General features: G+C 40.4%; 1 protein-coding gene across 2 annotated transcripts in view; it reads right to left on the reverse strand.

Moving 5' to 3' along the window:
• Positions 1-238: 238 nt before the first annotated feature.
• Positions 239-24,388, reverse strand: part of dpp9 (dipeptidyl-peptidase 9) — a 49,301-nt gene continuing 25,151 nt past the window's right edge. For both annotated transcript variants that reach the window (XM_052108419.1, XM_052108418.1), the window contains exons 12-21: positions 16,026-16,185; positions 15,821-15,900; positions 15,576-15,728; positions 14,734-14,869; positions 14,491-14,636; positions 12,613-12,759; positions 11,273-11,425; positions 10,413-10,555; positions 2,116-2,227; positions 239-1,005 (exon numbers count right to left, since the gene is read on the reverse strand). In XM_052108419.1, the coding sequence (XP_051964379.1) occupies positions 913-1,005; positions 2,116-2,227; positions 10,413-10,555; positions 11,273-11,425; positions 12,613-12,759; positions 14,491-14,636; positions 14,734-14,869; positions 15,576-15,728; positions 15,821-15,900; positions 16,026-16,185 (1,323 nt within the window). In that variant the 3' untranslated portion in view covers positions 239-912. The remainder of the gene's footprint in view (positions 1,006-2,115; positions 2,228-10,412; positions 10,556-11,272; positions 11,426-12,612; positions 12,760-14,490; positions 14,637-14,733; positions 14,870-15,575; positions 15,729-15,820; positions 15,901-16,025; positions 16,186-24,388) is intronic.

Raw genomic sequence — 24,388 nt, forward strand, 5'->3', positions numbered from 1 at the left:
TTTATCATAGTAACCATGGCTGCCATGTCGTAAACCCTAAAACTACCTCAAAAACAGCTATTTAAAGTTCAAATTATATTTTAAAAGTTTTAAACTTAGAATTATTGTTAGAATTTTATTTTGCCTTTAAACCCTCCACAAATTGGCCCCGTTTCCACCTTGATTTTTATTTATTTTTTAAGGATGGATGAGTCAAAATGATTTTTGTGGTAATGATTGTTATGCCATAAATGCTTTGAGATTTTTATTGTTTCTATTTCTTTTAGCTTAACTTTTATTGAACCCGGAAAATTAAATTAATACAAATCTACCGGATTAAAAGTTCACAACAATGATAACAGACCAGGACATCATAAAAAATATGTTCCTTTAATACACACTTAAAATATGAACTGCAGGTAGTAGTGTGATGTGTCCTTGCGTGAGAGCCACACTCACATGGCTGACAGTGGCGCTGGAAATCATTTAGGACCGAAACACGACTGCACTCATAGAACTGAAGGAGCTTAAGTTAAATGACAGGATAAGAGCATGTCTGTATGTGCATGTAGAAATCCAGTCTCAGTGTTCTGATAGAGCCACTAACTAGACATTTTAAAAATAAAGACACATTTTGGCAACTTAATCAGTGTTTCAAGGGGAGTTGGAAAAGGATGTCGATGTGGCACATTATTCAAAATAAAATAAAAAGATCTGTTTAATGAGGGTAATGAGCTACCAGCCTGTTCTCCGTTTGTTGGATGTGTTCTTCCTGTTAAAAGTGTGGCGACTTGCGCAAATTACATTTTGTTGGGGAACATCAAGTCTGTATGTGGCTGTTGCAAAGACACTCTTTCCAGAAAGAGTTCGTGAGAGCAGAAGGCGGGTCAGGGGCACCATATGTTTGGGGGCAGTGAATGGAGGAGGTCCTCATCAGAGGTGCTGCTGGAGGAAGTATAGTAGCATGATCTCATAGTGCTCTCCAGACTCAGGACAGCGGATGCTGTGTCTCTCATTGGGGTAGATCTATAGAGAAGACATATCACAAAATTTTGACCTTTATAAATGTATGTATGTACACTCACATATAAATCTATATTATTACATACATACACACATACAGGTGCATGTGTATCATAATATACAGTGCATCCAGAAAGTATTCACAGCGCTTCACTTTTTCCACATGTTTCAGCCTTATTCCAAAATGGATTAAATTCATTATTTTCCTAAAAATTATACAAAAAATACCCCATAATGACAATGTGAAAGAAGTTTGTTTGAAATCTTTGAAAAATGTATAAAAAAAAAAAAAAGAAAATCACATGTACGTAAGGGATAGATAGAGATGCAAACATGACAATGTAATATATCAAATGTAAATGTATGCTCAGGCATGCAAGACATTGATATAGTTTTTCTTTTGTGTTTGTACTGTAATATAATATATAGATAATCTCCATCATATAATCAATGTTAGAATATAAAATTATTAAGATTAAGGCTTGTGTTATATTACTTCAATTTTGAAAATGTTTTGTGTGCAAACTACACCCATTCAAATGTTTGTTTAAATAATATATATATTATGATAGGTAAACCTGAAATAATTTCATAAAATATGAATATACTGTCTATTTTGAAATCAAAACATGTAAATCCTAAATATATATTTTTGCAGTTAATATTATATAATTAGGGCAGTCAATTTAACACGTAAATTCAGTGTGATTTATCATTTAAATATTATTTTATATATTGTTCTATCAATGATTTACTTGTCTGCCACAATAATGTAATGCATTTAAATTTTCTGGATTATTATGTTTATAATATTATTTAATCATTATATGTCAATTGAATCATTGTTATTTTAGGGTCTTTCTCAACAAATATTTATAAATACGATTAATCAGAATTTCATGTAATTCGATAAAGCGTTTTAATCGATTGACAGCTCTAAATATAATATAGACCATTTCTCCATCACATAACCAATGTTAGATTATAAACCAAAGTCTTGTGTAATATTAGCTTCAATGTTGCAAGATCTTTGCAAACCAAGTACAGAAATTCACATTTAGAATTTTAAACCTCAGAATGGAAATATTTCTATAGAAATAGTTTTTTCCCAACCTGTAGCTGATATGGCTTTCCTGCACGGATGAGTTGAGACACTAGGAAGTTGGTGTGGAAAAAATGCACATTTTCATCGAGGAACCCATGTAAAATAAGTAACCGGTTTGGCCTGAGGGGAGGAAAAAAAACATAAAACAAAGTGGTTACTGCAGTGAAAGATGCAGCAAATGCTGTATTAATGCATTGTGGGATTGAAATTAAATTCAACAAAGGTAACAGTTAAAAACATGGATTTGAGATTATTTTTTGAATGCATTGTTAGGTTTACAATATGAATGTTTGTCTGAGCAGTTATCTCATGATTTGATGGATTTGGAGAGATTTACCATGTCAGAACATAATTTACTTCGCTACAATACATGGGTAAAATCACGACACATATCTTAACACAAATTCCAGGCAATGTATTTTTTTTTTGTGTAAGAAACCAATCAGCAAGATGACATTTTGTGCAGAGAAAATGCAATGCGGCTGCAGTAACCAGTTCCCACTCTTTTCAAGGCACAATTGTCCAGGACATTTTATGTACCACATGGTTGTAATATTTAAGCAAAAACACTCAAAGGTTTTTAAAACTGTGGCTATTGTAGGTTTAAAATAAAACACAATTTTATTTCACATTAGAAATGAAGTCCAATCAAATTAATTAGTTAACACTTTAATCAAATAAAAAAATAATAATTTGACTTTATTAAATTTTTCAACATAACATTGCATTATTTGTTGTATTAAATGAAGTGATTTTCTACAAAATCCTCCGCACATTACGAAACAACGCTGGAATGTTTTTTTGTCAAATGAAGTGCTACACAACAGAACATCACAGATGTGACCTATTGCTTTAATACATTATTATAATCATTGAATTGCATTAAACATCTTTTATCCTATTACATGCATTCATTTAAATTGAGCTTTTATTTTGGCATTTCTGTGTGTTGATAGTTTCTCACATGTCCCAGTGTGATTATTAAACCCTATTAACTCTTTCCCCGCCAGCGTTTTTAAAAAAAAGTTGCCAGCCACCGCCAGGGTTTTTGACGATTTTCGCTAAACTTTAATGGCCCGCAGAATATTTTCTTCCATGAATATATGAAGATGCTATATATCACAATAAAGATCTGAGCCTCTGCTTTCAGGCAAAAAAAACGATTTTATTTTATCAAAAAGCTGAGAAAAAGGCATGTTTGTGTCTGATATTTTGAGCTTCTCAATACTCCACTTCTTCATGTTTGAGACGATCGCAGTCTGTTTCTTTGATCAAAGAGTTGCGTACTCTTTCAAAACATGCGCAGGGGTCTTCCTTACCGTATAACACATAAAACACGGAAACCCGGAAAATTCCGTGTTTGGCGGGGAAAGAGTTAAAATAAATATAAAGGCTGTATGTGCTGCACGCTTCAAAGCACTCTGCTCACGGTCATCTGCAACACATATTCACACACCAAGAGCACTTGTGATGCTCATGATGGTGTTTTCAGCATATGAGCGGCCAGCTTCACACATTCATTTAAGCATGCAGCACATGTACATTTTAAATATATATATTTATTAGGGCAGTCAAACGATTACAATTTTTAATCAAATGAATTACATGGTGTCCCGATTAATTAAATCGCTTATACAAATATTTGCTGATAAAGCCCCTCATATCACAATGATTTAAAAATTATATGAAATATTCAGATAATTAAAATGCATTACATTCTTGTAGCAGAAGAGTTAATCATAAGACGATACAAAAATCAGCTTTAGAATACAATGTATTGTTTACTACCATATTATTGATCACAAGCCAATCAGTGGTATACAGTTCACAGCAATCCATTTTGCAAGTGAATTTGTCAATCAATTTGAGATTTATGGGCTTGTTTAAGGACCCGTCAATGCACACCTGCGTCAGACATGGATGTGTTCAATACTTAGAACACATCTTGAGATCCCTTAGTTCGAATTTGCGCTCCAACAAATGTTTTGAATGCAAGAATGTGACGCATGTTTTATTGTGTCGTCTGCTGAAGGGTTGTTTTGTTCACTGTATAAACTGCGCATTACCATACGGATGAAGTTTCACTTACTGCCCTCTGGAGTAGTAGTAGTAGTATGTTTTGTTTAATGCCATGTCAGCAATCAAAGCTATTTTCATGGCAAGAATTCAATTACATAAATACAGATATCATATAAATACAATAAAAACAAAACAAATATAGATAGCAAGTCATATTATACAATATTTTTTTTAAGATTAGCATATGACAAGAAATCCAAAACCTTTTCAGGCACAATCTCATTAAATAAGTCTTTTAACGAGGTAACTTCATAAAAGAGCATTCTACTTGCGTTAAGACCAGGACAATCTAGTAAAATATGTTTGACAAATAAGGGAACATTACAGAACACACATAGGGTTGGGTCTTCACCTTTAAGCAAAAAGGCATGGGTCAGATTTGTGTGACCTATACGGCATCTGGTGTAGACCACTTGATCAAATCTAGTTTTAAAATTGATAAAAAGTCTGTTTGAAATTTCCGGATGAATTACATACAACTTATTGTTCTTGCACAAATTCCACTCTTCTTGCCACTTAATTAAAATGTATCGGTTAATAATCGGTCTGATATCTGAGGGAGGGATTTGACATTCGTTAACTTCCTGATTAAGAGCTTCCTTAGCAGCTGCATCAGCTTGTTCATTTCCTGAAAGACCAACATGTCCTGGAACCCAGCAAAAAATAATGCTGAAGAACTGATTTAGTAGATAATCCACTTTGGTTAAGATGCAGTCCACTAGAGGATGATCAATTTTTAAAGTGTCCATTGCTTGAAGGCAGGATTTAGAGTCAGTGAAAATTATAAAAAAATTTTGCAGAGAATTTTCAATGTGCTCCAGAGCTAAAAGTAAAGCACGTGCCTCAGCAGAGAAAATTGAGCACTGTTTTGGAATACGAATTCCATAGCTTTGATTTCCAGTCACCATTGCTGCCGTTACACTGTTTTCCATCTTCGAGCCATCTGTGAATATAGATAGGTACATGGTAGGGGAAGTGGTTTCTTATATCCAAATATTGCTGTCTATATACATTTGGATGGGTCACCCCTTTCTTCTGATGAGTCAAGTCCAAATTGATATTAGGCTTCTTTAATTTCCAGGGAGATATAGAATTGAATTGTATTTGGTTAAAAATGCTCAAATTTATATTCAAGTTCTCCAAATGAGGTTTAATACGAATACCAAAGGATCTGATACTTTTAGGTTTGCTCTCATACAAAGGAGTAAATTGTGGGTTGAAGATTGAAGAATAAGCGGGGTTGGTTTTATTTGCCTTTATTTTGATAGCATATTGGAGTGAGAGCTTCAATCGTCTGTTTTGAAGTGAAGGTTCATTGGCTTCGATGTACAAGCTTTGCATCGTCGATGTTCTAAATGCTCCCAATGCGAGTCATAAGCCCTGATGATGTACTGAGTCCAACATCCGCTTATATGATTCTCTGGCAGAGTCATAAATTATGCTTCCATAGTCCAGCCGGGAACGAATTAAGTGTTCTATAGAGTCTCAAAAGAACCATGTAATCTGCTCCCCATTTTGTTTTTGCCAGTACTTTCATTATATTCATAGCTTTAAGACACCTGTTTTTTAGTGCTTTCAAATGGGGAATGAAAGTCATTTTGTTGTCAAAAAGAAGTCCTAAGAACTTAATTTCTTTAACGACACTAATCAGTTCTCTATTAATGAAGAGTTCTGGGTCAAGATGAAGGGATCGTTGGATACAGAAGTGGGTACAGACTGTTTTTGATTTAGAGAATTTGAATCCATTTTCAACTGACCACTGATATATTTTGTGAATACATAACTGCAGTTGTCTTTCAATTGTACTCATGTTCTTCCCTCTATAGCAGATGCAGAGATCGTCCACATATAAGCTGCAGAATATATTAGATCCAATGATGCTCTCAATGCTGTTTATTTTAATACTGAAGAGAGTGACAGAAAGAATGCTTCCCTGAGGAACTCCAATTTCTTGTTTGTGAATATCCAACAAAGTGTTTCCTACTTGGACTTTAAAATATCTGCTAGCCAAAAAATTGGAAATAAAAATGGGTAATCATCCTCTAAAACCCATGTGGTAAAGATCTTTCAAAATCCCATATCTCCATGTTGTATCATATGCTTTTTCCAAGTCAAAAAAGACGGCAATAACATGTTCTTTTCTAATGAAACCATCTCTATTATAAGTTTCCAGTCGGATTAATTGATCCAAGGTGCACTTTCCACGTCTAAAGCCACATTGATAGTCACTTATTTGTTTCTTCGACTCCAGAGTCCAAACGAGTGGATTATTTACCATTCTTTCCATCGTTTTACAGAGGCAACTGGTAAGAGCGATTGGTCGATAGTTATTTGGATCTGAATGGTCTTTTCCTGGTTTAGGTATAGGAATTACGGTTGCTTCTTTCCAGGAGGGTGGTATTTGTCCAGAAGACCAGACAGAGTTGAAATTATCTAAAAGAAGAGATAATATGCTTTGGGGTAAGTGCTTTAAGAATTGATAGTGAATTTGGTCTGGCCCTACAGCAGTGTCATGGGAACATTTTAAAGAGTGTATTAATTCATCCATCTTGAAGGGTTGATTATGTACTACTTTGTTATCAGAACAGAAGTTCAATTTTTCCCTTTCCTGCTGTATTCGAATTGACTGGAACTCAGGGAGGCAGTTTTCTATGGACGAATTCTTTTCAAAAGATTCTGCTAATGTATTTGCAATATCCATTTCCTTTGTCTGGAGAATATCTAGTTTTTTTAACATGTTGGATATTAAATCTATTTCCAATGCCCTTCATTTTGTGAATCATGTTCCAGATCCTCTTCATGGGAGTATAGCATGTTAAACTTGATACAAATTGTCTCCAGCTTTGCTTTTTTGCTTCAATTAAAATTCTGTGAGCTTGAGCTCTACAAATTTTAAAGGATATAAAATTAACCATTGAAGGCTGTTTATTAAAAAGTCTTTCTGCCTTTTTCCGTGCCCCGATAGCTTTTTTACACTGCTCATTAAACCAGGGGTTAGCTTTACAGTGCAATTTAGAGGATGTCTTTGGAATTGTTTCATTTGCAATATCAATTAACTTTTCAGTAAAAGTTTCTATAGAGTTCTGATTGTCTTGAGTTGCTGAAATAAATTTTTCATAACACAATTTCGAAAGAAGGCCAATTTGCTTTTTTAAGTTGCCATCTTGAAGGTCTTTGCTGGACATCCGATTGAGGAAATGAGGTAATAAGTGGAAAGTGGTCACTCCCACATAAATCGTCCCAGACCCGCCATGTACAATCTAAAAAGATTTCAGCACTGCATATAGTCAAATCAATTGCAGAATACGTGCCATGACCTGGATGAAGGTAGGTTTTGGTTCCATCATTTAGTAAACACAAGTCATTATTATGTATAAAATCCTCCATTCTCTTTCCTTTAGCATCACATCGATCTTCTCCCCATAAAGGATTATGGCTATTAAAATCACCCATAAGTATAAATGGAGTCGGCAATTGTGCTACAAGTTTGTCCAATTCTTTCAATGTAATAACTTCGCTGGGAGGTATGTAGATAGAGCATAATGTAATGACTCTATGAAAGGTGATACATACTGCTACTGCCTGTATTTGGGTATCCAGTACAATGTGACTGTGAATAATATCTTTTTAACCAAAACGGCAGACCCACCAGAAGGTCTTTGTGCGTTTGGTCCATAAACATTAAACAGTCTAAAATTTTTAACAGTCAGGGGATCATTTGGAGATAAGTGAGTCTCTTGAATACAATAGGCAAGGGGGTTCAAAACAGAAGTTAAACGTTGCAGCTCTGCAAAATTAGCTTTTAAACCCCGACAATTCCACTGGACTAAAAGATCACTCATCTTCAAGTGGGAAGGATAGGTACAAGTCCTTTATTCTTACACTTAGGGGAGAGACTACGACTTCGACTAGTCATAGGTTCTGACATTTCGACATCTTTTGGGTTGTCATGTTTTGAAGTTCTGTTTTTATCTTGGTTTGGTAGTCGAGTTACTGAATTTTGAGATTTCTTTTTCTCTCTGGGTTCTCTTTGTTCCAACTGGGTATCTTGAGTCGGATTAGTTTGGATACATACATTCTTGCTTTTTGTGGAGATGAATTCTTATTACTACTAATAACTTGAGGTTTGTCTGTAGAAATCCAAGTCAGTTCCGTCTGAGTACTAATTTCTCGTATATTTGGTTTGACCACAGCAGAGTAGGATCTATTCAGCGTGACGGCAGGGAGACTTTCAACAAGTTTTCGGACTTCAGGATAGCTCACCTTCTTTGTATGTTTAATTTTTTGTATTTCCTTCTCTTTAATCCAAGCAGGGCATTTCTTTGATGAGGCTGCATGGTCACCAAGACAGTTTTTACATTTAGCGGAATTAGTACAGTTTGTTTCATGGTCATCCTTACCACAATTGTGGCAAACAGCCTTATTTTTGCATCCAGCAGAACCATGACCAAATTTCTGACATTTGAAACATCTCAACGGGTTTGGTATGTAGATATCTACAGTGACACTTAGGTATCCTATTTGAATTCTCTCTGGCGGGAGAGGTCTGTGAAAAGTCAGAATGTATGTTCCTGTTGGAATTATTTGTCCATCTTTTTTTATATTTATTCTTTTGACATCAATCACACCTAGATGATTCAGTTCTGAGGTTATGTCAGCTTCATCCATGTCTTGCAATTCTCTGGTGCGGATCACTCCTTTGCAATTATTCAGAGAAGGGTGACAGAATGCTCTCATAGTGACTCCAGCCAGTTTTGTTGCTCGTAATAAGTTCTCTTGAGTTTGCTTTCAGAGTGCACTCCACCAAAATTTGTCCCGATCGCAGCTTTTTAATATCCTTGACTGTTCCTGCTATTCCTGTGATTCCTTTCTGAATAGCAAAAGGAGACAGTTTAGTGAGAGGGCTGTCAATTGATAGAGACTCAAGTAAAATAAATCTTTGCCAACATCCTTCTTTTGAAGAAAAAAGGTTAGTGGTTAGTTCGACTTCCAAGTCTTGTTCCAGTATCCGTTTTTTGGTATTTTGTTTATTTGCCATGTTTAGAAAGAATAAATTCATCATCTCTGCTCCTCACCCACCTCGGAGTCCTACAAGGGGATGTACAGTGCCGCGGGAATCCACCGGATGCACACCAAGGATAGAGAAATGATATACTTGAGCATATAAATACAAGATTTATACTACTCAATTGACCCTACGCTAGTGCCTTCTGGAAGAGGTGAAAACTAAATAGTTGGTTGTAATTCTGAACCAAGTCCAGGGCAAATCCTGACAAGCCGATTGATTGGAATGGGCCATTCCAACCTCTCGTCTGAATGAAGTAGGAGCCAAAGTGATGTGTTGGATATATGGCGGCCGCAGCAGGCCAAAATCCTCAAGCACCAGGATCTCTTCCTCGACTGACACGAGTCGCAACTCACGGCATACAAGTTGCCCCATTTGTCACCTCTTACGATCAGCAAGGGGGACCTATTCTACCCCGGGTCCCCACGGGGACCCTCTGGAGTAAACAGGTGGTACTACAAGCTTCCATTTCACAGGAATCTTCCTTATTACACTCCGGGGGCATTGCGATCATTTTTTTAACGCGTTATTTTTAATATAATTAAAATCACACTGAATATCGACATTAACTATTAAATTGACAGCCCTAATATATATATATATATATATATTTTTTATTAAATCACAGCCTTTTACGGTTCAATAATCATATTTATCACACATATGATTTTATTTTAATTAATTGTGCATTCAAACACAAATTTTTGTCCCAAATATGTCAAATTCCGTGACATTCCGCATTTTATATGACTGGATCAACATCGTGGAAATCACAGGGCCCCTACATGTCGTAACGGCAGTATGAGCAGACTCAGATCATTGAATTACTGAAAATGTAATTTACATACAGAGGTGTAAAGACCACATCCCCATGCTATCACATATTATGTGAATTCATAAAAAGATTTAATAAAATAAAAAACAATATTAAAAAAAGAAATCTGTGGTCTGACAGTCATTGTCTAACATTTACTCAACAAACGTTAGATAACTGTTTTTGTAGTTAACACTATAACAGTGTTGGAACGGATTTTTTTTTTATTATTATATTAAAATATTTTCCAGGACATTTAAGTATTTTCAATGACTTTTCCAAGACTGGAAAACTGCATTGCAAAATTCCAGTTTTTCCAGGACAAATGGGAACCCTGAGTAACTTACTCATTGGGAAGTTTGTCGACATGCAGTGCCACAGATCCAGCCTCATAGCCCTGCTGGTTATTTTCAGGCACGTCCATGTAGCGTTCAGTGTAGCCAGTATCGTATGCCATCCACACTGTCACAGGAGCCCCTGCTACGGCCACCTGGAGCACATAACAAGAACTTTATCTTCCACACTTGATAGAAGCACTAATGATACAAATATCTGAATGCAACATGCTTAACAGATCTTAAAACATTGATGAGAAATAAGCAATACAGCTATTGATTTTAGGCTCAAAAAGAGTAAAAGACTTGTGTGTTGCTTATTTCCATAATGCAGATGTGAAATTGTGTTTTGGTAATTCAATTTTAAAGGGATTACAAATTATAAACTGAATTGATGTCATGACTTTTTAGTAAGTACATTTTCAATCTTTTATCTCTTGTTGATTTGAGATGCCACCTGCTGGTGAAAGTAAGTCTTCATGTTCTAATAAATGTATATGGGTGGGATTCACCAAAAATAAATGGTTTAGAAGAACCTAGTCACAGTATACACAGAAAGTTACTGTAAAGTGATCAATGACCTAAATTTTGAAAATCCTCATAGAAATGAACATATGAATTTATAAATAATAAAAGTTGTATGGACTCATTTTATGGTGCTTTCATTGTATTCATTAAATACACACGTCTACACATTCAATGTATTGGAAAGAGAAGCTCAGCAGAACATCTCTTTTTTGGGTTCCATAGAAGTCAGTCAAATCATGTGGGTTTGCAATAACTTGAGGGTGAGTAAATGATGGAATGTTTACTTTTGGGTGAACTACCCCTTTAAAATGAAGTTGTCTCAATGGGGCAGCAGTGTATCTCACCTTGAAGATGTTTGGCCTGTGAATGAGTCCCATGAGAGAGAGGAAACCACCATAAGACCAGCCATGGATGGCAACACGACTCAGGTCTATGAACTTGTACTTCTCTGCAACAAACTGAAGCCCCTCCACCTGATCTTCAATCTCTACCTGACCCTGAGAGAGAAAGTATAAATATATATAGGTAACCTATAGATATAGACCGGTAATCAGTTTGAACTTTATTTTTAACCAATATTTACACTTGATTGGTTATCAGTTCTTTAAAGGGATAGTTCAGCCCAAAATGAAATTTCTCTCATTATTTACTCACCCTCATGCCATCCCAGATGTGTATGACTTTCTTCTGCAGAACACAAATTACGATTTTTAAAGAATATCTCAGCACTGTAGGTCCATACAGTGCAAGTGAATAGTGACCAGAACTCAGTAGGTCCAAAAAGGACATACAGGCAGCATAAAAGTTATCAATATGGCTCCAGTGGTTAAATCCATGTCTTCAGAAGCGATATACTGTAAAACGTGTGGGTGAGAAAAATAAAATATTTAAGTCCTTTTTACTCTAAATCTACACTTTCACATTCAGCCACCAACTTTGTTGGTTGGGGCTGGTCAAAGGTGGAGATTTATAGTAAAAAACGACAAATATTGATCCGTTTCTCACCCACACCTATGATACGGCTTCTGAAGATATAGATTTAACCCCTGTGGTCATATGGATTACTTTTATGTTGCATTTATGCCCTTTTTGGACCTTCTGAGTTCTGGTCACCATCCACTTGCATTGGACCTACAAAGCTAAGATGTTCTTCTAAAAATCTTCATTTGTGTTCTGCAGAAGAAAGTCTGGGATGGCATGCAGGTGAGTAAATGATGAGAGAAGACTTTACATTTTAAATATTAATTGAGGGGCTTTGAACAAGTATTTCAACTAAAACTAGTCAAATTAATTTGTTGACCCAATTTAGTTTGCAAAACAGTTCACCAGAGGTTAGTGATAAATGATTAAAGCAGAAATAAAACACGAATTACAAATTGGTAGTAAATATGAGTTATCGGACACTTACACAAAAATAATCAGTATCGTATCTAACATTAATAACCATTACCGGTCAGTCTTTAGTAAGCTATACCATCTATTGTGTGGTATGATATATTTACCTTTAATTCAAGTCAATAACTTGAGAACATGCCATGAACAAAATGAAATGCGTCTGGTCATTGAACATGTCTGTCAAACAACCTCTTCCTGTTTAAGTGTCTTTGCCAGAATATGTGGACCAGATTTCATGCCAAAAGTAAAATGTGTGGCTACATGAGACTATACTGTCAATTCTAGTTACCATTTTGTTTTTTAAGGCCCCTTCGAACTTGAGGCCTCTTTGGCATGACCCTCTTCCATCAATGACCACCACCGCATAACCCAGAGATGCTAGCGTGTTCAGACGCAGGTACTTCACACCCTTGTAGGAGTTGTTCACTAACTGCACCTAAAAATAAGAACAAGCAAACATGTTAATAGTATGGCCAGTGGCGTACCAACAGGTAGTGCAGGGTGGGACGAATACCTTTAGCTTTAGTCAATATTTCATCATGTCCTACTCGTTCATTTTACTTTGAATAAAATGGCATATCATTTTAGTTAAAAAAAAAAACATTTTAGTTGACAATGTGTAAAAAGACATGTATCAAACTGTAGCAGACCAAACTTTAACCAAATATTTAGAAAAATTTATAAAATACTTATAATATAAATATGTTTTAAACATATTAATGATTAATAATTAATGAATAAGATTAAACATGAGAAAACTGTCCTGAAAACCTGTAATGGCATATAATTAATATACTGAAGTATTAGCTTCTTTTTACAAGTCACTCAGTTGTGAATTCTTCATGTTTAGACAGTTTAGGGCATTGGTGTGTAGTTCATTAAGGAAATGACGCATTCACAAAGTAAGCATTTTAAGTTTTCGTATCAATGTCAGAGCAGATGAAAGATATAATATTATGCTTTTATTGTGATGAGGAAAAACGTATTAAAAGGGTGTTGTTAGTCAAAACGCAGTGGAGTTTAGGTGTATACAGTTGCAGAGCAACACTGCAACTTGCTTCAATGCAAAATTTAAAGTGCGAAAATAGGCAGCTGTATATCACCTATTTTTCAGTGGCATCAAAAGCAGCTCATCCAATCAGTATTTACAGTCTGAATGGTCAGTTTTTTTTTATAATACAAATTTTACTACTTTGAGTCTTTAGTTTTTAACTTGCACTGATACCAGACTTATTCATTTATGACTAGGGCTGTCAATGTATCGTGTTACAAAAATTCACTCATGTAATAATGCCCCTGGACCGTAATAAAATAATATTTCTTACTATCAGAACAATTCAAGGTAGAAGTACAACCTTTATGTTTCCATCAGGGGGCAGGCAGTAAGCACAAATCCAGCAGTACAGGAAACAAACCAGTTACCGACACAGTTCTTGTGTTCAAACAGCTGGATGAATGCTATTTTAACGCAGAGATCTCGAGACTTGTTGTTCTAAGTTTTAAACTATGTTTACCTTGAAACAGCGACCTAAAACAGTGTTTATGACACAACGCAACCCAAGTGAGATGCTTCAAAAGTTCAATCGGACACGTGTGCATAGACGCATCCTTTGAAAAGCCCTTGTAATAACTCTACAGCGGACAGTTCAATTGCATTTATGCGTTTGGCAGATGCTTTTATCCAAAGCAACTTACAGAGACAATCACCCCGGTGCAACCTGGAGTTAAGTGCCTTGCTCAAGGACACAATGGTGGTGGCTGTGGGGATCGAACCGACAACCTTCTGCTTAAAAGTTTAGTGCTTTAGCCCACTACGCCACCACCACTCCCAATTGCAAAAAGTTATGTTCAATAATACGGAAATTATATATTGCCTTTTTGTATTGCTTAATAAATGTGTATTTTGTATTGCTTAGAAGTTGTACTCATCTTTGGGTTTGCATCAAAGTTCCAAATAATTTTTTTTTTTATTCAAATTAGAAATGTACTAAACTGACTGGATTATTAAATATATAATATATAAAACATTTCTGGGTTTAATTTCCACTAAAATGAACTATATAGTGATATTAACAGTTACTGTGATAGATGTAGGTCATACTGCCCATCCCTATAATAGGTAAAGAAAAATAAATTCTTTCAAGAGTCACTTTTCATCCAAACCAACCTGTGGACCCCCGTACACAAACAGGATAGTGGGGTGTTTTTTGCCCGGTCTCAGGTTGTGCGGTTTGTACAGCATTCCGTACAGTCTGAAGCCGGACTCGGCAGGGAAGCTAAAGATCTCTGGAGGAACATAATCAGCTGGACAACCTGCACAGCACAGATACAAGCCAAACATGTTGTTAGAGCATCAGTTACTCATCTATAGTACTGCTGTGTGCCTGTAAACTCACGACTCGGGACTAACCTGTAGCCTCCATCAAACTCGCCCAGAAATCCGGCTCTTTGTGTATAGGGTCGCTGTCAGAGCCCGTCAGTTTGTAGACGTGAACACACGCCGGGGTGCTGACATTACTGTAGTGGCTAATGAACATATCAAAGTTCTAAATAAAATAAAATAAAAAGGAGGGATGAAAAAAGACTGTCATGTATATCTAACGGTCTAAGCAATAAAAAGCGATAGGTCATGTCAATAGAAAATTGACAACACAAATTTTTAGAACAAGATACAAAAAAATGCACATCTAAAAGAAATAAGAATACAAGCTGAAATTAATCTTCACAAACTTCGTAGAGAACTGTTTTGGTGATTTGCGTTGTTTTGACAAAGCATTGGGAAAGCTACTTTGAAACCTTAGCCTCCCAAGCTACAAGCTAATGCTAATTTGTAGTTCAACTACAATAAAGCTTCTCTTTTAAAAGTAGTTCGCTACACCAAAAGTTACAAAAAGTAGCTAACTACATTAAAGCTAATTAAAGAAATTGTTATCAGATATATAACAATCAAATTACGTTAATTCATGTATCAGAAGTTCTGTATTCATACAAGGCTGCTACATTTTAGTTCTAATTATTTAAGTTCTATTATATAAAACAATGATGATGTTTCTTACTAGTTCCGTTGATATGCTTTCAAGTGATATCACATTCTCAAAAACTGTCATAGTGTGAAGAGAGAGGCTGATGAGATTTTGAATATGCCCCAACACTGCCCTTTTTCAGACTGTTCCTAAGCCCCCGGTTTTGTCACATCACATTTGGGATGAACAGACCTTAAAAGACATCTCTGTAGCATCAGCACACACATACCTGGCTAACAGAGCAGCTATGAGAAAAGCCCGGCTTCGTGAGTCTGACGATTTCTCCAGGACATTTGTAGCTCACGACGTACAGGTGGTGCTCCAGGGGAGTGTCTTTTGTGCCCTGGAAGTACACTAGCTTGGTATCTTCATTTACCCAAATCTGCATGTCAAGATAAACGCACAGTGTTAAGAATGGCAGTATGTGGAGGAATTATTTGTATATCGACTTACTGGAATAGCAGCATAGCAAACCTTTGAGCCATGTCTGGCCAACACTTCCCATTCTCCACTTGTCAAAGCCACCTCCTCCTCTATCTGGCATTTGAAATCATCTAAACACAAATAAAACATATGGGGAAAGCCATTAACATTATGGATATGAATTAAGTTGCATATGTGTGTTTATGATGGAATCTGGATAGAAACACAAGGTTATGTTTAAAGTGTCTTGCTTGACCTTCTGAGGGGCTGTATTCTCTGGACCACTGCTGGCAGCCGGGCTGTAACAGGCTGGTTATTCTGTACAAATGGCAGAAGCCTGATTGTGATTCATTCACCCACAAGAAGGTGATCTTGTCATTAGTTGCTTGAATGAAGGGGTAGAAGATATCATGAACCTATTGGGAATAAGAGGACTCTTTGAGCACTACGTTCAGAAAAGAATACTATCATATTATATCTGCAGTATACAGTATGTACTGTGTGCAATACAAATTTTTTCCTGTTTTCTATATAAAACCAGAAGATTAACATTTGCCAGAATATGCAGTATTCAACAGAGCAAACTGCACACAAAACTTTACAATGCAATGCTACAATGCAACGACATAATTATTATTTATAATGCATATTATAAGTTTGTATTATGTATATGGTTGTAAAACTGGTTGTGCAAAATATGAATTTTCACAGTTCTTTTATTTGCAATATTTTTTTTGTCTTTTAAGAAAAATGTCCTGTAAATTTAGTCAATATTAGGGATGCACCGAAATTTCGGGCGGCGAAAATTTCTGCCGAAAATGGCACTTTAGGTTTTTGTCCGAAAGAGAAAAAAGGCCGAAAATATGAGCCGAAAATATATACCTCCTCGCCCCACCCCTCAGTGCTCAGATTTCACTCTGGATCGATCTAGCCCTTATCACGGTGCTGCCCAACAAAGGCCGATCATGTCAGCGGTGTGGAAATTCTTCAAAGTTTCTGATAAGGACATCAAATTTGCGATCTGCAGTGTTTGTTCAGCAGAGGGGGTACGGTGACGAAGAACTTTTCCACTACAGGTTTGATACACCACCTAAAACACGACATCCAATTCAATATACAGAGTACAGCAAGAGAATCTACAGGAAAGTGCCCCGATCCAGAGCAGTGCCACAACTAGTGCAGCTACACCACAACTTGAGACGTATCTAGCTGAACTACCCATTGCCAGAAGCGACAATCCCCTTGACTACTGGCGCATAAACAAAAGACAGATTTCCTTTGCTTGCGCAGATTGCATACAGTTATTTATCTGCCCAAGCACCAGCACAGAGAGTGAGAGACTGTTCAGTGCAGCATCTCATGTTCTTGATGAGCTTTCTGACAGGAGAAACTGTCAGAAAGTTTAGCAACTTTTGTTCTTGAAGAGAAACCTGTCGCTTGTACTTCAATAGAAAGCGGTCCAATATGATGTGTATAGCAATTACATTACACTTGTTCTTCACTTGATGATACATCTGTCGTTTACAGTTGAGGTTGGATTTAGTTCAATTACTGCTGTTTTGCACAATAATTTTCACTTAAATTGGACATACGTTTACATAAATGCCATTCTGTGTTCTGCCTGTCGTTTTAATTAAAAAGACTTGCATATTTAAACTTTTTGAAAGATGCTAGCTAAGTTCATTACTTGACTGTTGTTTTGCATATAACAGTTTTCTAAAACTTTACATTATTTGGATAATTGTTAATAAAATCTGTAAAATTAGATTTTTACAGAACTGAATGAAGAATAATATTAATATAGTTTTAATATATATTTTGGTGTGTTACTTTCAATAAAAGTGTGATTTATTTTATTGGTTTGTAGTTTTTCAATTCAGATTCATAAAACTAATGAAAAAGTATAATATTAATACAATTATACGCAAAAACGACTGTTACTAACGTAACCTCGGTTCCCTGAGAGGACGGAACGAGTATTGTAAGTAGCTTACGCTATGGGAAAACTCCGTTTCTCGAGAAATATTGAAGTCTTTATGTAAAACGCATTGCAGCTGCACAGCAGACAGTAATGAGCGAGGCAGCTCGGTCATTGGCTGTGCTGCGGCAACTGCTCGAACCAATGACGGGGCGACTCTGAACGCGACCAATGGGCGCGCGCCTTGAGTTCGCGCGCTCAGAGCCCGCCGAAATTAGCATAGCCAGGCTATATAATGGGCACCCCGTCATGCGAGTTCCTTTAGGTTCAATCGACTGAAGCGAACTGACCAAGCACAAGCACGGCAGCTTACGCAATACTCGTTCCCTCCTCTCAGGGAACCGAGGTTACGTTAGTAACCGAGTCGTTCCCAATCGAGAGGTCTCTCCTATTGCATAAGAAGCTTACGCTATGGGAACACCCTGCAAAACGCCGTGCATGCTGACTTCGCTCTATAAAGCCAGAGGCAGATGCCTGAGCCTTAAAGCAAAGTGATTATTCCACGAGCCGGCCAACGGCGAGCTATATAATGGGATAAAACAGAGCGCCTTTGCCCCAAGGTGGGGCGCTCATTGTACAAACACAAGCACATATCTTATGTACTGAGTTTTCTATGTACTGTTACGCATAAAAAAATCCTCTAAGTCGGTCAGAGACGGACCTTATAAGGGAGGAGACAATGCCCAGCATATACATACTCTATTCCATTCTATAGTCAGGCTGATAGAATGTTGGAATGTAATGAGGGGACCTGTAGGTTATAAAACCTGATAAATGTCGAAGGCGAGGCCCAGCCTGCCGCCGCACAAATATCTTCAATGGGTATCTCACTCGACCACGCCCACGAGGAGGCCATGCTCCTGGTAGAGTGAGCTCTGACGCCTAAGGGGCATTGAAGGCCCTTGGCTTCATAAGCCAGTGCTATAGCATCCACTATCCAGCGCGATATTCTTTGCTTTGAAACTGAAAGACCTTTAGTGCGGCCGCCAAAGCATACGAATAATTGTTCCATCTGTCTGAACAGGGCAGAACGTTCCAAATATACTCTGAGCGCCCTGACCGGGCAGAGTAAATTAGCGTCGCTTTCGTCTGCTGGGGACGATAGCGCTGCCAGAGAGATCACCTGTACTCTGAAGGGTGTAGAGAGCACTTTAGGAATATACCCGTGCTTTGGCCTAAGGATAACTCTGCAGTCGTTAGGTCCAAATTCCAGGCAAGCAGCTCTCGATGACAGCGCGTGCAGGTCGCCCACTCTCTTGACTGAAGCGAGTGCCAGCAAGAGCGTGGTTTTGAGCGAGAGCTGTTTAAGGTGCACGGTTCGGAGAGGTTCGAACGGGGCACCCTTGAGTGCGTCCAGGACCGTGGCCAGGTCCCAGATCGGCACCGAGGGGGGACGAGGAGGGTTCATCCTCCTAGCGCCTCTTAGGAAACGAATGATTAGATCGTTTTTCCCTAATGAATGTCCTTTATCAGGATTGTGTGATGCCGCTATGGCAGCCACATAGACTTTGAGCGTGGAGGGTGTGCGGCCCGCCTCCAGCAGCTCCTGCAAAAAGGCGAGTACACTTGGTATCTCGCCACGATTTGGGGTTCAAGCTCTTGGTATCACACCAGTCGCTGAACACTTTCCACTTTTGGGCATATAAAGCCTCGTAGAGGCGCTCGCGCCTCAGTGATGGTTCTCAAAACTCCACTGGGGAGGTTCTCGGGAACCCGTTGAGGGGCCATGCATGGAGGGCCCACAGATCGGGGCGGGGATGAAAAATCATCCCGTTGGCCTGCCTGAGGATGTCTAGCCTCAACGGAATCGGCCATGGGGCAGATTGCATCATCTGCATCAGTTCTGGAAACCATGTCTGGTTTTTCCAGAGTGGGGCTACCAGGAGCACTGCACATTTCACCTCCCTGATCCAACTGATGACCTGAGGTAGCATTGCGATCGGGGGAAAAGCATACAAGGGGCGGCTCGGCCAGACCTGGGCAGCGGCGTCCGTGCTTTTGAAAAGAAAAGGGGCAGTCGCATTTTCCCTGGAGGCGAAGAGGTCGACCTCTCCCTCGCCAAGGGTTTGCCATAACCACTGAACCGTTAGGGGGTGGAGAGACCATTCCCCTGGGAGAACCTTGTCTCTGGACAGCATGTCCGCCCCTGGTTCAGGAGCCTGGCACATGCGCTGCTCTTAGCGGCGCAGGTGGTGCTGTGACCATAGGATGAGCTCCTGGCCATAGAGTGCAGGGAGCTCGACCTGAGTCCACCCTGGCGATTTATATACTGAAACTACCGTCATGTTGTCCGTTCGGACCAGGGCGTGTTCGTTTTCAGGTACGGAAGCAGGGCTCTGAGAGCCAAGGCGACCGCTTTCATTTCCAGACAGTTTATGTGTAGGCGCTTTTCGGGTTTGACCAAAAGCCGGAGACAGGCCTGCCCTCGTAAAGGGCCCCCATCCTATTTTGGAGGCATCTGTCGTGATCATTTTTCTCCGCGTATTCACGCCCAAACTCACGCCAGTTTGATACCAGTTGATGGCTTTCCAGGGCGTCAGGGCTTTTATACAGCCGTGATTCGCTTTGATCAAAAAGTGGCCCGAGCGCCACGCGTGAGTGGGGACACGGCTCTTGAGCCAGCTGGAGAGGGCGCATGTGCAACAATCCTAGCTGGAGTACAGCTGATGCCGAGGCCATGAGACCGAGCATTCTTTGAAATCATTTGGCGAGCGTCGGCGCTCGTTCTGAATGATGTTGCAAGGCGTCGAATAGAGAGCGCGCTCTGATGAGAGGCGCTGTCATCTGCACTGAGTCTAGCACTATTCCCAGAAAAGAGATATTCTGGCTGGGGATAGCACGCTCTTTGCAAAATTGATTCTCAGACCCAGGCATTCTAGATGGCTGATAATCCAAGATCTGTGCGTCGTTAACTGATTCTCTGATTGTGCTATGATTAGCCAATCGTCGAGGTAATTCAGTATTCACACTCCCGCTGTCTCAGGGGAAAGTGCAGCGTCCATACATTTTGTGAATGTACGGGGGCCAATGATAGGCGAATGGTAGTACTGTGTACTGGTATGACTGTCCCTCGGCGAATCTCAGAAAAGGCCTGTGATGAGGCGCTATCGAACGTGAAAGTAAGCCTCTTTCAAATCCACTGATAGAAACCAATCCTCGAGGCGAACTTGCGCGAGGATATGTTTGGTCGTTAACATTCTGAACGAGCGAATCATTAAAGCTTTGTTCAGATGTCTGAGATCTAGGATGGGGCGGAGGCCACCGTCCTTTTCGGACGAGAAAATAGCAGCTGTAAAAACCCGCCTCGCTCAAAGAGGGAGGAACAGTTTCTATAGCGCCCTTCTCTATCAGTTTGAGCACCTCGGTGCGTAGAACATGTGCACATCTTTCCTCACTTTCGTCTCGACCACAGCTGAAAAGCGGGGCGGTCTGCAAGCGAATTGAAGTGAGTAACCGTGTTTTATTATGTTCAAAACCCATTTCAGCATGTCAGGGATTTTTTCCCAGGCTTCTGCTCGCACAGATATGGGCTGAATTCTGGCTGCGGGCGTGTCGCAGTGACGTATGGGCCCCACCGGCAAATTGCCTTGTGCTAACACAGAGTCTACAGCTCTCAGAGGCGCAGGTGCGCGCTGAGCAGCCGTGTTGAGTGCCGAGTGCAGGGTTGCGTGTGAGAGTACAGGCACGCGCGCTATCTCCGAGATGCTCGCAGCATGAGTCGGAGAGATGCTTGAAACTGTATGAACAGAGTTTTGTGGTGGGGGTGCATACATCATAATTACATCGCATTTAGCGGGGAGTTTCTTGGCTCGCGCATTGCATCTGTGATGCTTGCGGCATGAGATAGAGAGCTGTTTGGAACTGTATGGGCAGCGCTTATGGGTGGGGGTGCACATACTGTAGTAGGCACGCGCACCACTTCCATAAAGTCTTCCGCTCGCGGCGGGGATTTCTTGGCTATGCATACAGTGTTTGTGTGTAGGGGTGCGTGCAGTACAGCAGGCATGCGCGCTACATTTATAGTATTTCCCGTTTTTACTGGGGAAGTGTTTATAACTGTGGGAACAGTGCTTGTGTGTAGTGGTGCATACATGACAATAGGCACACGATCTACATTTTTGGGATGTCCAGCCTGAACTGGGGAGGTATTTGGCACTGTTTGGACAGTATTGATATGTGGGAATGCGCACTTTAGTGTGGACATGTGAACCCTTAGTGACAGGCAAAAAATGACTCTTTTCGTGATTTGTGTGTCGCCGTAAAAACGGCGTTTGATTGCAGGTGAGCGAGTTCTTTGACTGGCCCATTGACTGCTGTATAGACATTTCCAGCCGCCTGTAAGGGGACTGGGTAATGTTTTACATGTTTGAGAGAGAGTGGTCCGGCTTTTGCGAGACACGTACTCTCTCTTTTTCTTAATATTGCTAGGAAGACTTACGAGGCTCCGGGCCTCAGTGAAGCGCTCAGCGAATTTTTTCACCGCCGGTCCGAACAGGCTGCTCGGAGTGATAGGCGCGTCAAGGAATGGCGCCTTATCTGCGTCCTTCATCTCCGTTAGCGTCAACCACAGATGGCGCTCAAGGACAGTCAAGTTAGCCATGGCCCGGTCGATGGATTGGGCGGTGGCCTTTCTGGCTCGCAGGGCTACGTCCGTGGCGCTGCGCAGGTCCTTGAAAGCCTCAGGTTCAGGTCCAGACTCGTCCATGGTGCGGAGAAGTTTGGCTTGATAGACTTGTAAAACCGCCATTGAGTGAAGCGCTGATGCAGCTTGCCGGCGGCGGCGTATGCGCGACCGGCGAGAGCTGACGTGGATATGCAGGGCTTCGAGGGATGAGAGGGTGGGCACAGATGGTTGGCCACGGCCTCCTCGAGGGGCGGAGTTGCCTCGTAGCCTCTTTCTCTCGCGCCGTCCACTGAGGAGAGCGAGGAAGAAAAAGAAGGCTTTAGGCGAGCAGAGTGCGGGGCTTTCCACGACTTCGTGAGTTCGTCGTGGACTTCGGGGAAGAAAGGAGAGGGTCTCTGTCGGGGGGCCTGCCGGCGCCCCTGCAGGAACCACTCGTCCAGCCGGCTGCGGGCGGGTTCTTCTGGAGAAGACCAGTCGAGCCCGAGGTCTTCCACGGCCTTGGACAGGATACGGACGATCTCAGAGTCCATGCTGGTGCCCGCGCTCGTGTCCGCTGATGTCGATGGCGCGGGGTCGAACGAGCCCAGCCAGTCGTCGGCTGCAGCGTTAATAGAAAAGCTGTCATCCTTTTCATCGTCGTCCCCTGACGTGCCAAACGAGACGAGACCCACCGCTCTGTTGGAGGGGTGCAGGTCCGCTCTCGTGAAATGGACTGGCGGCGGGGAGATCTCTGGTAGCGGCGACGCACGCGGGGACTGGGCTGGCGTGACGTCACCGAAGTCTACGTGCTCCGGCAGCCTCTGTGAGCGGCGCTTTTTCTTGCGCGGCTCGAACAGAGGTGGCAGCACGGTGGAAGCAGGCTGGTTTGCGGCGAAAGCGGCAAAGCGAGCGCGCAGCTTCGGCGAGGCCCAGGGAGTCGCATTCGGGGCATCTGAGTGCAGCTTCTGCGTGGTCCGGTCCCAGGCAGCGAGTGCAAATGACGTGCCGATCTCTGTCAGGAAGAGGGCCTCTGCATGAGGCGCAGGCTGAAGGCATTTGGAACAACGCCTTGAAAAATTGCTCTTTTACTTTAAAAAGCGTTGCGGGGGCGAGCGCTTGCAGTAAAGGATATGCGATGCGTGCCGGATGGCGTAGCAGAAGGCTTCGAAGGCGGCTGAAGGCGCCAGCGTCCTCTCAGCAGTCCTGCTGTAGGCTTTTCGACAGCGAAAGTCTCCAACAATCTGGAGGATCCAGCGAAGAGAAGGTCTTCGCTGAAGGAGATTAAATCTAAAGGAACTCGCATGACGGGGTGCCCATTATATAGCCTGGCTATGCTAATTTCGGCGGGCTCTGAGCCTGAGCAGCGTAGCGCCATTGGTCGCTGCGTTCAGAGTCGCTCCGTCATTGGTTCGAGCAGTTGCCGCAGCACAGCCAATGACCAAGCTGCCTCGCTCATTACTGTCTGCTGTGCAGCTGCAATGCGTTTTACATAAAGACTTCAATATTTCTCGAGAAACTGAGTTTTCCCATAGCGTAAGCCACTTACGCAATAGGAGAGACCTCTCGATAGGGAACAACAGTTAATTTTGGTTTCGGTTTTCGGCCAAGTGCATCCTGGATTTTCGGTTTCGGCCCAGAATTGTAATTTTGGTGCATCCCTAGTCAAGATCCATTAATTTTATTCAAATTTACTAAAATGCCATATGGTAATCGACATAAATAACATTGTAGTTACAAAAACATGCATCAAACCATAAGTACAATAATTACAATTATTTAAACGTATAAACATTAAGATTTGCATGTTTAATATGTAAGATTAATAAACATGTGAAAATTGCCCTGAAAACCTGAGCTCCTCAAATAATAGCATACATTGAATATATTGAAGTCCGAGCTACTATTTAGAAGGTACTTCTTTAGTGAATTACTCACGTTTTGACAGTTAGGATATTCCGTTACGTGTAGAGCGTTAAGGAAACAGCGTGTTCACGAAGCATTCTGACTAGCACGTAACCGTTCAAGTTCACCTGTTCAT

The sequence above is a fragment of the Xyrauchen texanus genome, chromosome 37, assembly GCF_025860055.1.
Source record: "Xyrauchen texanus isolate HMW12.3.18 chromosome 37, RBS_HiC_50CHRs, whole genome shotgun sequence".
In the NCBI taxonomy this organism is placed as follows: domain Eukaryota; kingdom Metazoa; phylum Chordata; class Actinopteri; order Cypriniformes; family Catostomidae; genus Xyrauchen; species Xyrauchen texanus.